We start from the raw sequence: 13,526 nt of genomic DNA, 5'->3' as shown, positions 1-13,526 counted from the left end.
AAAAAAAAAAAAAAAAAAAAAAACTACAAATGATATCGGCTTACTTTTACTATGTACATGAAGGACAACTTGTGACAAAAAAAAACAATGTCAGAATTATCGTAATTGGCCAAACGTTACCAGAGAAATTCTCTTATAAAAGACAGACATCCCCCAATGTGAAAAAACAGGCCTGGTCTTTCAGGGGCATACAGGTTTACTTGTATTGGTCCTTAAAGGAGAACTCCAGAATAGAAAAATTATCCTCCATACTGCTTGTCTCGGCTGCCGGGGCCGAAAACGTCACACTGCCGCTCAGCCTATCGCCGGCCGAGTCGGGCCTTCGCTGCGGCCGGTGATTGGCTGAGTGCAGTATGACTCACCGACCACTGGCAACCAGGAAGAGGATCGTGGCGGAGACCGGAGTGGGTTACCAGAGGCACCGGGGGAGTGAAGGAAGGTATGCATCTATTTTTTTTACTGACGGCAGAATGGAGGACAATTTTTCTATTCTGGAGTCCTCCTTTAAGGAGTTAATACTTAAAAATTTTTGAAACTACATGCACCAAAGTTAGTATATTTAAAATTGGCATCTTCTGAACCCTATAAAACGCATTTTTGAACCATCGTCTCTAGTTTTTATCGGTACCTACCATTATTGTTTTGATGGGACACTTTGATCGCTTTATATTAATATTTTTATGGTATATGAAGTGGCCAAAAATGCACAGTTTTGGACTGTTTTTTTTTTTTTACATGTACACCATCTACCATGCGGTTTAGCTAATCTTATATTTTAACCCCTTAAGGACCCGGGGGTTTTCCGTTTTTTTCCTTCTTACCTTTAAAAAATCTTAACTCTTTCAATTTTTCACCTAAAAATCCATATGATAGCTTATTTTTTGTGCCAACAATTCTATTTTGTAATGACGTCAGTCATTTTACCCAAAAAATCTACGGCGAAAGAGAAAAAGAAATATCAAATATCATTGGGAGACAAAATTGAAGAAAAAACCAAAAACGCCATTTTGTAACTTTTGGGGGCTTCCGTTTCTATACAGTACATTTTTCAGTAAAAATGACACCTCTATTCTGTAGGTCCATACGGTTAAAATGATCCCCTACTTATATAGGTTTGATTTTGTCGTACTTCTGGGAAAAATCAAAACTACATGCAGAAAAAATGTATGTGTTTAAAATTGTCATCTTCTGACCCCTACAACTTTTTTTTTTTTTCCGCGTATGGGGTGGTATGATGGCTCATTTTTTGTGCCGTGATCTGAAGTTTTAAGCGGTACCATTTTTGCATTGATAGGACTTTTTGATCGCTTTTTATTCATTTTTTTTTATTATATAAAAAGGTTACCAAAAATTCACCATTTTGGACTTTGGAATTTTTTGCTCGTACGCCATTGACCGTGAGGTTTAATTAACGATTTATTTTTATAATTCGGACATTTCAGCACGCGGCGATACCACATATGTTTATTTTTAAACTTTTATTAGGGGAGGGGTTAAATGATCTTTATTCACTTTTTTTTTGCAGTGTTATAGCTCACTTGCCATGCCCCCTCCCATAGACTTGGATTAAGGGGGCGTGGTGTGATGCCATGAGGGGGCGGAGCCATGACGTCACAAACAGTCGGCCCCTGTCAGCAGCCATGGAGCAAACTTAGCTCCGGAGAGCTGATGACTTAGAGGGCTGCAGGAGAGATCACGGGGGTCCCCAGCAGCGGGACCCCTGCGATCAGACATCTTATCCCCTATCCTTAGATAGGGGATAAGATGTCTAGGGGTGGAGTACCCCTTTAAGTGGTTAAGGACCGGGGATGCAGGGTGTACCTGTACGCCCTGTGTCCCCAAGAGGTTAAACATTAAATAGTATGGTGTCTAGGGACCCATCGGCACCTCAGCGATGTAATTACAGGGTGCCGATGGGTTGTTGTGGAAGCCCGGGGTCTCACCTGTGCTCCTTGAGCTTCTATGGATTGGTGATTACTTAAAAACAAAAAACAAAAAAACACATTTGGTATTGCTGCACGCATAATTGTTGTAAATATTATTACATTCCTGATCCTGAACAAACAATGGCTTAAACGCAAAACAAATTTCGAATGCCGAAATTGCTGATTTTTGGTTGCATCATCCCAGGAAAACGGAATAAAAAGGGATCAAAAAGCCATATCTGCACATAAGTGGTACTGTTGAAAACTACTGCTCAAGTCGCAAATTATAAATTCTAACACAGCTCCTTGAGTGGAAAAATAAAAAAGGTTATAGGGGTCAGAACATGGCAATAACTTTTTTTTTTTAACCATAAATAGAAAACTGAATCCTACAGACCCATAAAATAAAGTTAATAAGTCAGTTTTACGGTATTGTGAATTACTGCCCCACAAAATTGTGCAATTTTAATTTTTTTTTTATTTTACCCTACATTTTTCTGCCTTTGTTATTCTATGATAAAATAAAGCACACCAATGAAAAGTACAACTTGTGTGGCAAAAAATAAGCCCTAACACAATGTTGTCAGTCAAAAAATAAATCGATAAATAAATGTATGGGTCTTAGAAGGTGAGGAGGAAAAATACATATGGCAGAAAACAAAATTTGACGGGCGATGAAGGGGTTAAAACTCCCAAATATTTTCCAGACCTGTCTATTCATGGCTTAATGAACACGAAAACAAGGAGATAAGACCGTACTGTTAATTTTCCATTTTCCAGAAACAGTAAATAAAATGACTATACGAGTGCTGCATTCAGGGTAAATGCACACTAGTTAGATTCCATGTAGAAAGAAAGGCAGCATGAAATCGGTGTTTTCTTTTCTGGCAGATTTGGTGAGATTACTGCAGTTCTCACCTTCCCTACTGATTTCAATTCACAACATAAATTGCCACGCTGCAGAACATAAGTGTCACTGTCATTTGAATAAACTGTTGATATGTTGTCCAAATATCCATACATATATGTAGGTAGGCTCAACCAATAATTAAGTAACCGATAAGTAAACAAGGGTACTGCCGATGCTTAAATGGTAACCACAAAAATTGCAAAGAAAGAGAAAAAGCACATGACGGCGCACACCAATGAATGAGTAGCAAAAAATACTTTATTCAAATCACATAAAAACAATGTATGTAACACATTTAAAAACCATTTAAAACATGGGAGCCAGATGATATAAGGTCTCCCAGAGCCACGGAGGAGAGCCCCCAGTCTCCTGGAGAGTCCCCCCAAGGGACACCTGCAATTCCTGATAATATATAACAACACTGCCTTGCTACTGTGTACCCCTGTACTAATAAACACGTATTAATGCACAATGCCCAATAGTCAAAGAATAATAGTGATAATAGGGCTTCTATAGTAAACAATTCCTGTAAACAATAGTAGACCATAGTAACATTTCACTATATATGTAATCACAGTATAAGCTAAAATACTAACCAGCATCTAGTCAAAGGGTGAAAGGTTAGCAATACAAACAAAAACAAAAAAACGGGTCCCCACGCATTCAGGTCACCTGAAGTGACTTCCTCAGGGGCACATCGTGAAGTCACTTTCCCTGCCCCTGAGGAAGTCACATCAGGTGACTGAACGCGTGGGGACCCATTTTTGTTTTGTTTGGGGGGACACCTTCTCCTGTACCTTACATGATGTATTGGTAACCTTTCTCCCTTCCTTTGACTAGATGCTGGTTGGTATTTTAGCTTATACTGTGATTATATATAATTGTGCAATTGTTACTATGGTGTAGGAATTGTTTACTATAGAAGCCCTATTACTTTTTGATTATTAGGAATTGTGCATTATAACGTGTTTATTAGTACAGGGGTACATAGTAGTAAGGGAGTGTTATATATTATCAGGAATTGCAGGTGTCCCTTGGGGGGACTCTCCAGGAGACTGGGGACTCTCCTCCGTGGCTCTAGGAGACCTTATATCATCTGGCCCCAATGTTTTAAATGTATGTTACATACATTGTTTTTTACATGTGACTTGAATAAAGTATTTTTGCTACTCATTCATTGGTGTGCACCGTCATGTGCTTTTTCTCTTTCTTTGCAATTTTTATGTTGTCCAAACATGTCAAAAGTTTAGATCACACCAGGTCTTAGTCGTTGAATGTCCTGCGATTGTGAGTTACAGCTCGGTGAAGTGCGCTGCCTGCCTAGCCGATATTGAACCCAACCCTTTCACTGCATAAGACTATGGAGTAAAAAAAGATCAGACGGAGTGGCCGGCCAGGCAGTGAAGAGCACTGCTGCACACCGCAGTAATAACTAGCAATCGCTGCAGGTTTCAAGACCCATCACCATCTAAACTATTGACATGTCTGAACAACATGACAACAGTTTATTCAAATGATAGTGATGCTTTAAAATCCGCACTGGAGGTCTATTCCAGTCAGGAAGATCTCTGGTGTGTGTAGATAAGACTTTAAAAGTGACATTTACTTTGCTTGTACTGTAATCTTCTGCAGATTTGCTGTGCAAATTTCTACACAGAAAATCCTCAGCACACAAAATCCATCTACCCTGTAAGCCCCATCCAGCAGCCATGTAACTACAACAACTAGTAATAGATATAAGCAAATCACAGTCAGCTTGACTTCTGTAGTCCTATAAAAACCATCAATTATTGTGTGCAATATATTTGTAATGTTTAGCCAGGCAGCTATGTGAAGCACTGACTCCCGGCAGCGCATCCGCAGTATCAAATACACTGCAGATGGGCTGTGTGTGACCCTACCCCCACAAAAAGAAAAAGTATCTGGACATCAAATATATTACACCAGTACCACTACTTTCTATTTCAAGTACCCTGGCAGGGAAACACTGGCCTAGACTTTGTAAGGGCTTCATGTTTGACTTTTGCCTTTACAGACATTCATAATTAGCATATGCCCCTAGTAGTTAGGTAGGGAATCCCCCTATTAGAAATAAGCCTCCAACATACTCCTGATAAGGCTGCATTCACAACACGTTTTTGCAATACAGTTCCCATATCAGGTTTTTGATGAAAACGGATTCCTCAAAACTGTACTAAACTGCATCAAAACGTGTGTATTTATTTGATAAGAAAAAAACGTATAAGTTTTTAACTTTTCACTCCATTAGGAAAAAAGTTTCGCTTGTTTGATATGCCAAGAAAAAAAAACAAAAAACGTGCAAAGTCAACAACCGTATGGTGCAAACCGGATGGAACCGTATGCACATACTGATCTCTACGGTTCCCATTGACTCCCATGTTTAAAAAAAAAAAGTATACGTTTCAACCGGACCAAAAACCGTGGTAGGCTACGGTTTTGGGTACAGGAAGGGAAAAAACGGACAAAACCGTACAAGATGCATCGTTTGGAATACGGTTTTCAATGGAGTCAATGCATACTAGGGCTGCAGCTAACGTTTATTTAAAAAAAAAAAAAATAAATAAATAAAAAAAAAAAGGGGGGTTCAGCCGATTCTACTTGAAAAATTATGTACAATGGCCATATTAAAAGTTTATAGCATGTGATGTGACCGAACAGCAATTTTGTATTATTTTTTTTTAAGTTTACGCCGGTTGCAGTACAGGATCATTAATGATCCTGTACAGAAACCAGCATAAATTTGATACTGCCGCATGGGTAACTGTCTGAACTATTAAAATAAAATATTAGTAAATCATTAACATTTTAACAGTTCAGACTGTTAGCCATGCGACAGTATCAAATATGTAAAAAAAAAAAATAAAAATTTAACTTTTTTTGTATAGCAATAGGAAAAGGGGAGCTAAATTTTATGGGTGAGCAGTTAATTTACAATTTTTTTTATACTCATTTTATACAGCACTCCTATGCAAATGGGGGTGTGTGCAGACTGCAGAGCATTGCACCCGACCCTTGTCTGTAGTAAAAACTCTAATAATACAGACACGAGGGTGCAAATGCTCTGCACACACCCCAATGTGTATAGCAGTGTGTATGTAGTACATACACTGCTATACACAGTGGTATGTGCAGAGCATTGCACAATATTGTCTGTACTACAGACACTAGGGTGCAATGCTCTGCACGTACCCCCTATGTATATAGCAGTGTGTAGTACACACTATATACTAATACTGGCCCCACTAAGCTTACTATTGCAGGCTAATGACAGACACATACCACCCGTCTGTCACTATCTCCTTCCACACTGGGAATATCCGCAGCCCAGCTGATAGTCGCCTCCAGCAAGCCCCGCCCCCGGGTCACTTACTCAGCTGTCCACTTCCGCTGGGGTTACTGATGCCCGCTAGTTGCCAGCATTGGAGAACTAGTCCCGGAGCCGGGGCTGCTCCCTGCCAGTCTCCAGCAGCTCAGTGTGCAGCTCCTGAGCTGTGAGCAGCAGCTGATCCCGCAGCAACAGCGCCGCAACCGTGTACAGCGGAATCCGCCCGGGCTTTGGGACTGGGGTCAGTTAACTGTTAACTTAACCCCTTAAGGACCCATTTTGGCCTTAAGGACTCAGGCAATTTTATTTTAACGTTTTCATTTTTTCCTCCTCGCCTTCAAAAAATTATAACTCTTATATTTTCATCCACAGACTAGTATGAGGGCTTGTTTTTTGCGAGACCAGTTGTCTGTTGTAATGCCATCACTCTACCATAAAATGTATGGCGCAACCCAAAAAATACTATTTGTTTGGTGAAATTAAAAAGAAAACCGCAATTTAGCAAATTTTGGAAGGTTTCATTTTCACGCCATACAATTTACGGTAAAAATTACATGTGTTCTTTATTCTCTGGGTCGATACGATTAAAATGATACCCATGATTATACACTTTTCTATTACTGTTGCGCTTAAAAAAAAAAATCGCAAACTGTTTAACCAAATTAGTACGTTTAAAATCCCCCTATTTTGAAGACCTATAACTTTTTCATTTTTCTGTACAAGCGGTGGTATGAGGGCTCATTTTTTGCGCAGTGATCTGTACTTTTTATTGATACCATATTTGCTTATATAAAACTTAATACTTTTTTAATTAATTTTTTTGGAATAAAATGTTATTTAAAAAAAAGCATCTATTTTGGACTTTTTTTTTTAAGTTCACGCCGTTCACCGTACGGTATCATTAACATTTTAATAGTTGGGATATTTACGCACGCGGCGATACCAAATATGTATATAAAATATATATATATTTTTTTTTTACACTTTTTGGGGGTGAAATAGGGAAAATGGGACAATTTACGTTTTTATTGGGGGAGGGGGTTTTTCAAAAATTTTTTACTTTTATTTTTACACTTTAATAGTCCCCATAGGGGACTATTTATAGCAATCATTTGATTCCTAATACTGTTCAGTGCTATGTATAGGACACAGCACTGATCAGCATTATCGGTCATCTTCTGCTCCGGTCTGCTCGATCGCAGACCAGAGCAGAAGACCCTGGGAGACGGCTGGAGCAAGGTGAGGGGACCTCTGGCCGCCATGCTGGATTACCGGAACGCAGCTGCAGCGCTGCGGGCGATCTGATCATCCATTTAAAGTACCGTGATGCTGCAGATGCCGTGATCTGTACTGATCACGGCATCTGAGGGGTTAATGGCAGACATCCGCGCGATCGCGGGTGTCCACCATTACAGGCGGGTCTCTGGTTACTATCAGCAGCCGGGACCTGCCGCGCATGACGCGAGCATCGCTCCGATGCTCGCGGTTATGCACAGGACTTAAATGTACGTCCTGGTGCGTTAAGGGGTTAAAGAGGCTGCGGCTGATGCCTGCCAGCACGCGGCATCCCTTTGCAAAGAATCGTACAAATTATTCGATAACGGGATTCAGTGACAACGAATGCTGTTATTGAATTTTATCGATAACATTGATTAAAGGAGTACTCCGGTGCACACTTTTTTCATTTTATCCCGTCCAGGCTGCAAAATAAAAGAAAACGTACTTTATCTTACCTGCCAACGAGCCCCCGGAGCTCCGGTACAGGTGTTCGGTCCCCGGGCTGTATTCTTCTTACTTCCTGTTAGCCCGGCACGTCACATGGAGCTTCAGCCTATCACTGGCCGCAGCGATGTCCCGCCTCTGCTGGTGATACGCTGAAGCTCCATGTGACGTGCCGGGCTAACAGGAAGTAAGAAGAATACAGCCCGGGGACCGAACGCCTGTACCGGAGCTCCGGGGGCTCGTTGGCAGGTAAGAGAAAGTGTGTTTTCTTTTATTTTGCAGCCTGGACGGGATAAAATGAAAAAAGTGTGCACCGGAGTACTCCTTTAATCTTTGCAGCCCTAATGCATATAGTTTTCAATAAGGTTTAAAGGAGTAGTCCAGTGGTGACTCACGGTGAACAACTTATCCCCTATCTTAAGGATAGGGGATAAGTTGCAGATTGCGGGGGGTCCGACTGCTGGGGCCCTCTGCGATCTCCTGTACGGAGCCCCGACAGCCCGCGGGAAGGGGGCGTGTCGACCTCCGCACGAAGCGGCGGCCGACACGCCCCCTCAATACAACTCTATGGCAGAGCCGAAGCGCTGCCTTCGGCAATCTCCAGCTCTGCCATAGAGATGTATTGAGGGGGCTCGTCGGCCGCCGCTTCGTGCGGAGGTAGACACCTGCTATCTGGCCGGAGAGCCCGGCCCCCGTACAGAGATCGCAGGGGGCCCCAGCGGTCGGACCCCCCGCGATCTCAAACTTATCCCCTATCCTTAGGATAGGGAATACGTTTTTCACCACTGGACTACCCCTTTAATACAGAACTGTATTGCAAAAACGTGGTGTGAATGCAGCCTAACTGAGAAAACCAGGAAAAGGCCTCAGCTTGGGAGCGGAGGGAAGGTGACGGGGATTTTTGTTTTAATGGTCTGCATGTATCAGGGACAGTACTTGTGCAAATATCCAGCTTTGCCACATCCCAACAATAAATAAATAGATAGATAGATAGCTCTCTCTCTCACACACACTAAAGGAATGTGATTATCCAGTCATGCAGATTGTGCCCAAACTGAGCAATGGCTATTGAGGTGCAGGGCAGCCCCTCTCCTCTCCTGCCCATTAAAATGTGTATTCACATTACATGGAGGGTTCAGCTAATGCATGTGTTCTCACTGGGGAGAGAACAGACAAAACAGTCTCCTGACATCAACCATCAGAGGAGGGAAGATCACTTAACCGATATGTTCTGTCCCACCACAACCGTCATGTTAGGCCAACATTAGTGTAGAGAGCATGGCCAGCTTTACCCCTCCACATACAGGTATAGCTGAAGGCTATTATCAGATGGTAAACACCAGGATCTGGCAGCAGCGCCCCCCTCCTCCTCCTCTGTGCCTGTTGTTGGGCTGACTGACCCCTGGGACCCTGCTCTATTATTGATTCCTTCCAGCTGCGCTATTCTGAGCACAGTAATGCCCTAAGGAGTTGTTAGTTATGCCATTCTCTGATCTTCTAAAAGCTATGTACCAATGCAGTCCTTCAGCCATGGCACACAGGCTTCTGCCAGCAGGTTGGGAAATGGTCGAAGGTTACAGGTGCCCGCTCCCCAGTCCCATGATGGTGAAATGCAGGCCTAGACTGATAAGTGACCCTGCCAGTAAGTGCTGCAGAACATGGAGGAGTGTGTCCTGCCAGTCCGTGCTGTGGGCATCATGGTGCCAGCTGTGACACTGGGCAGGGCAGCGATCACTCCCAGCGTCTCCCGATGCGGCGCTGCACGCTCCACTGCCCCCGGCGTACAGAGCGCTGGCCGCCATCCCCGGTGAGCCGTTTTCTCGGTGACAGGGGCTGAATGAATTGAGGAGAGGGACTGGACAGGCAGCAGCCCTCCCACAGATCCCGCCCCCATCACTCACTGTCAGCAACCAAAATAAAACGCCACGGGCTCCGCACAATGACAACACAGGCCCGATATCGGGCTCCCCGGCGGCCCCTCTCCAATGGGACAAGCCTCCGGTTCCCCTTCACTCACCTCGCACAGGCGTCTGCAGTAAACAGCGGAGGAGAGGACCGACACCTCCTCCTCCTTCAGCCTGTCCTCCAGCTCCCGCAGAATCTCCACCAAGCGGCCGGGCTCTAGCGGAGAAGATGCCGGGGCCACCGTCCGCCCGTTGGGAAGCCCCGCTCCGGACTCTCCCTTCCCGTCCGCCATCTTCTCTCGCCTTTGCCGCGCGTAGGCAATACTCTCTCGCTCGCACACACACTCTCTCTAGTCACGTGATTCGGCGTCAGTAGAGCGACGTCATCACCAGGGAGACCTGCGTAGGGAACGCCCATTCTTTCACGTAAAGTCCATCCCCAAACTCGTAACCCCGCCCATGTAGGGCGGACATTTTGTTTGTTGACATAAGTAGGAAAATATACACAATACTAGTTGTTTTTCATAGGCGACATGTGCAGGCTCCGGAGTCCTCTGCTTGTAACTGCACTACCACAGAAGGAAGTCATCCAACTAGTGTACCCGCCACAGGGGATTATTACAGAAGGAAGTCATCCATACCCCACTTAATAGCCAGAGGGCCCCACACAACTGTTGTACCCACCACAAGGGATTATTACAGAGGGAAGTCATCTATACCCCACATAATAATAGCCAGAGGGCCCCACACAACTAGTGTACCCACCACATGGGATTATTACAGAGGGAAGTCATCTATACCTCACATAATAATAACCAGAGAGCCCCACACAACTTGTGTACCCACCACAAGGGATTATTACAGAGGGAAGTCATCTATACCTCACATAATAATAGCCAGAGGGCCCCACACAACTAGTGTACCCACCACATGGGATTATTACAGAGGGAAGTCATCTATACCTCACATAATAATAACCAGAGGGCCCCACACAACTAGTGTACCCACCACATGGGATTATTACAGAGGGAAGTCATCCATACCCCACATACTAATAGCCAGAGGGCCCCACACAACTATTGTACCCACCACATGGGATTATTACAGAGGGAAGTCATCCATACCTCACATACTAATAGCCAGAGGGCCCCACACAACTATTGTACCCACCACATGGGATTATTACAGAGGGAAGTCATCTATACCTCACATAATAATAACCAGAGGGCCCCACACAACTAGTGTACCCACCACATGGGATTATTACAGAGGGAAGTCATCTATACCTCACATAATAACCAGATGGCCCCACACAACTAGTGTACCCACCACATGGGATTATTACAGAGGGAAGTCATCCATACCTCACATACTAATAGCCAGAGGGCCCCACACAACTAGTGTACCCACCACATGGGATTATTACAGAGGGAAGTCATCCATACCCCACATACTAATAGCCAGAGGGCCCCATACAACTAGTGTACCCACCACATGGGATTATTACAGAGGGAAGTCATCTATACCTCACATAATAATAGCCAGAGGGCCCCACACAACTAGTGTACCCACCACATGGGATTATTACAGAGGGAAGTCATCTATACCTCACATAATAATAACCAGAGGGCCCCACACAACTAGTGTACCCACCACATGGGATTATTACAGAGGGAAGTCATCCATACCTCACATAATAATAACCAGAGGGCCCCACACAACTATTGTACCCACCACATGGGATTATTACAGAGGGAAGTCATCTATACCTCACATAATAATAACCAGAGGGCCCCACACAACTAGTGTACCCACCACATGGGATTATTACAGAGGGAAGTCATCCATACCTCACATAATAATAACCAGAGGGCCCCACACAACTAGTGTACCCACCACATGGGATTATTACAGAGGGAAGTCATCTATACCTCACATAATAATAGCCAGGGGGCCCCACACAACTATTGTACCCACCACATGGGATTATTACAGAGGGAAGTCATCAATACCCCACTTAATAGCCAGAGGGCCCCACACAACTAGTGTACCCACCACAAGGGATTATTACAGAGGGAAGTCATCCATACCCCACTTAATAGCCAGAGGGCCCCACACAACTAGTGTACCCACCACAAGGGATTATTACAGAGGGAAGTCATCCATACCCCAAATACTAATAGCCAGAGGGCCCCACACAACTAGTGTACCCGCCACATGGAATTATTACAGAGGGAAGTCATCTATACCTCACATAATAATAACCAGAGGGCCCCACACAACTTGTGTACCCACCACAAGGGATTATTACAGAGGGAAGTCATCTATACCTCACATAATAATAGCCAGAGGGCCCCACACAACTAGTGTACCCACCACAAGGGATTATTACAGAGGGAAGTCATCTATACCTCACATAATAACCAGATGGCCCCACACAACTAGTGTACCCACCACATGGGATTATTACAGAGGGAAGTCATCCATACCTCACATACTAATAGCCAGAGGGCCCCACACAACTAGTGTACCCACCACATGGGATTATTACAGAGGGAAGTCATCTATACCTCACATAATAATAACCAGAGGGCCCCACACAACTAGTGTACCCACCACATGGGATTATTACAGAGGGAAGTCATCCATACCCCACATACTAATAGCCAGAGGGCCCCATACAACTAGTGTACCCACCACATGGGATTATTACAGAGGGAAGTCATCTATACCTCACATAATAATAGCCAGAGGGCCCCACACAACTAGTGTACCCACCACATGGGATTATTACAGAGGGAAGTCATCTATACCTCACATAATAATAACCAGAGGGCCCCACACAACTAGTGTACCCACCACATGGGATTATTACAGAGGGAAGTCATCCATACCTCACATAATAATAACCAGAGGGCCCCACACAACTATTGTACCCACCACATGGGATTATTACAGAGGGAAGTCATCTATACCTCACATAATAATAACCAGAGGGCCCCACACAACTAGTGTACCCACCACATGGGATTATTACAGAGGGAAGTCATCCATACCTCACATAATAATAACCAGAGGGCCCCACACAACTAGTGTACCCACCACATGGGATTATTACAGAGGGAAGTCATCTATACCTCACATAATAATAGCCAGGGGGCCCCACACAACTATTGTACCCACCACATGGGATTATTACAGAGGGAAGTCATCAATACCCCACTTAATAGCCAGAGGGCCCCACACAACTAGTGTACCCACCACAAGGGAGTATCACAGAGGGAAGTCATCCATACCTCACATAATAATAGCCAGAGGGCCCCACACAACTAGTGTACCCACCACATGGGATTATTACAGAGGGAAGTCATCCATACCCCACTTAATAGCCAGAGGGCCCCACACAACTATTGTACCCACCACAAGGGATTATTACAGAGGGAAGTCATCCATACCCCACATACTAATAGCCAGAGGGCCCCACACAACTAGTGTACCCGCCACAAGGGATTATTACAGAGGGAAGTCATCTATACACCACATAATAATAGCCAGAGGGCCCCACACAACTAGTGTACCCACCACATGGGATTATTACAGAGGGAAGTCATCCATACCCCACATACTAATAGCCAGAGGGCCCCATACAACTAGTGTACCCACCACATGGGATTATTACAGAGGGAAGTCATCTATACCTCACATAATAGCCAGAGGGC

The 13,526-nt window shown here is 44.2% G+C and overlaps 1 protein-coding gene across 1 annotated transcript in view; it reads right to left on the bottom strand.

The window, feature by feature from the left end:
- The window catches only part of RLF (RLF zinc finger), a 44,299-nt gene extending 34,101 nt beyond the window's left edge, over nt 1–10,198 (bottom strand). The window contains exon 1 of the mRNA XM_056557085.1: nt 9,921–10,198. Coding sequence (XP_056413060.1) covers nt 9,921–10,100 — 180 coding nt within the window. The 5' untranslated portion in view covers nt 10,101–10,198. The remainder of the gene's footprint in view (nt 1–9,920) is intronic.
- Between the last annotated feature and the right edge of the window lie 3,328 nt (nt 10,199–13,526).

The sequence above is a fragment of the Hyla sarda genome, chromosome 2 (assembly GCF_029499605.1).
Source record: "Hyla sarda isolate aHylSar1 chromosome 2, aHylSar1.hap1, whole genome shotgun sequence".
Taxonomy (NCBI): domain Eukaryota; kingdom Metazoa; phylum Chordata; class Amphibia; order Anura; family Hylidae; genus Hyla; species Hyla sarda.
The sequence above is the reverse complement of the archived record's forward strand: the minus strand, read 5'-3'. Positions and strand labels throughout refer to the sequence as shown.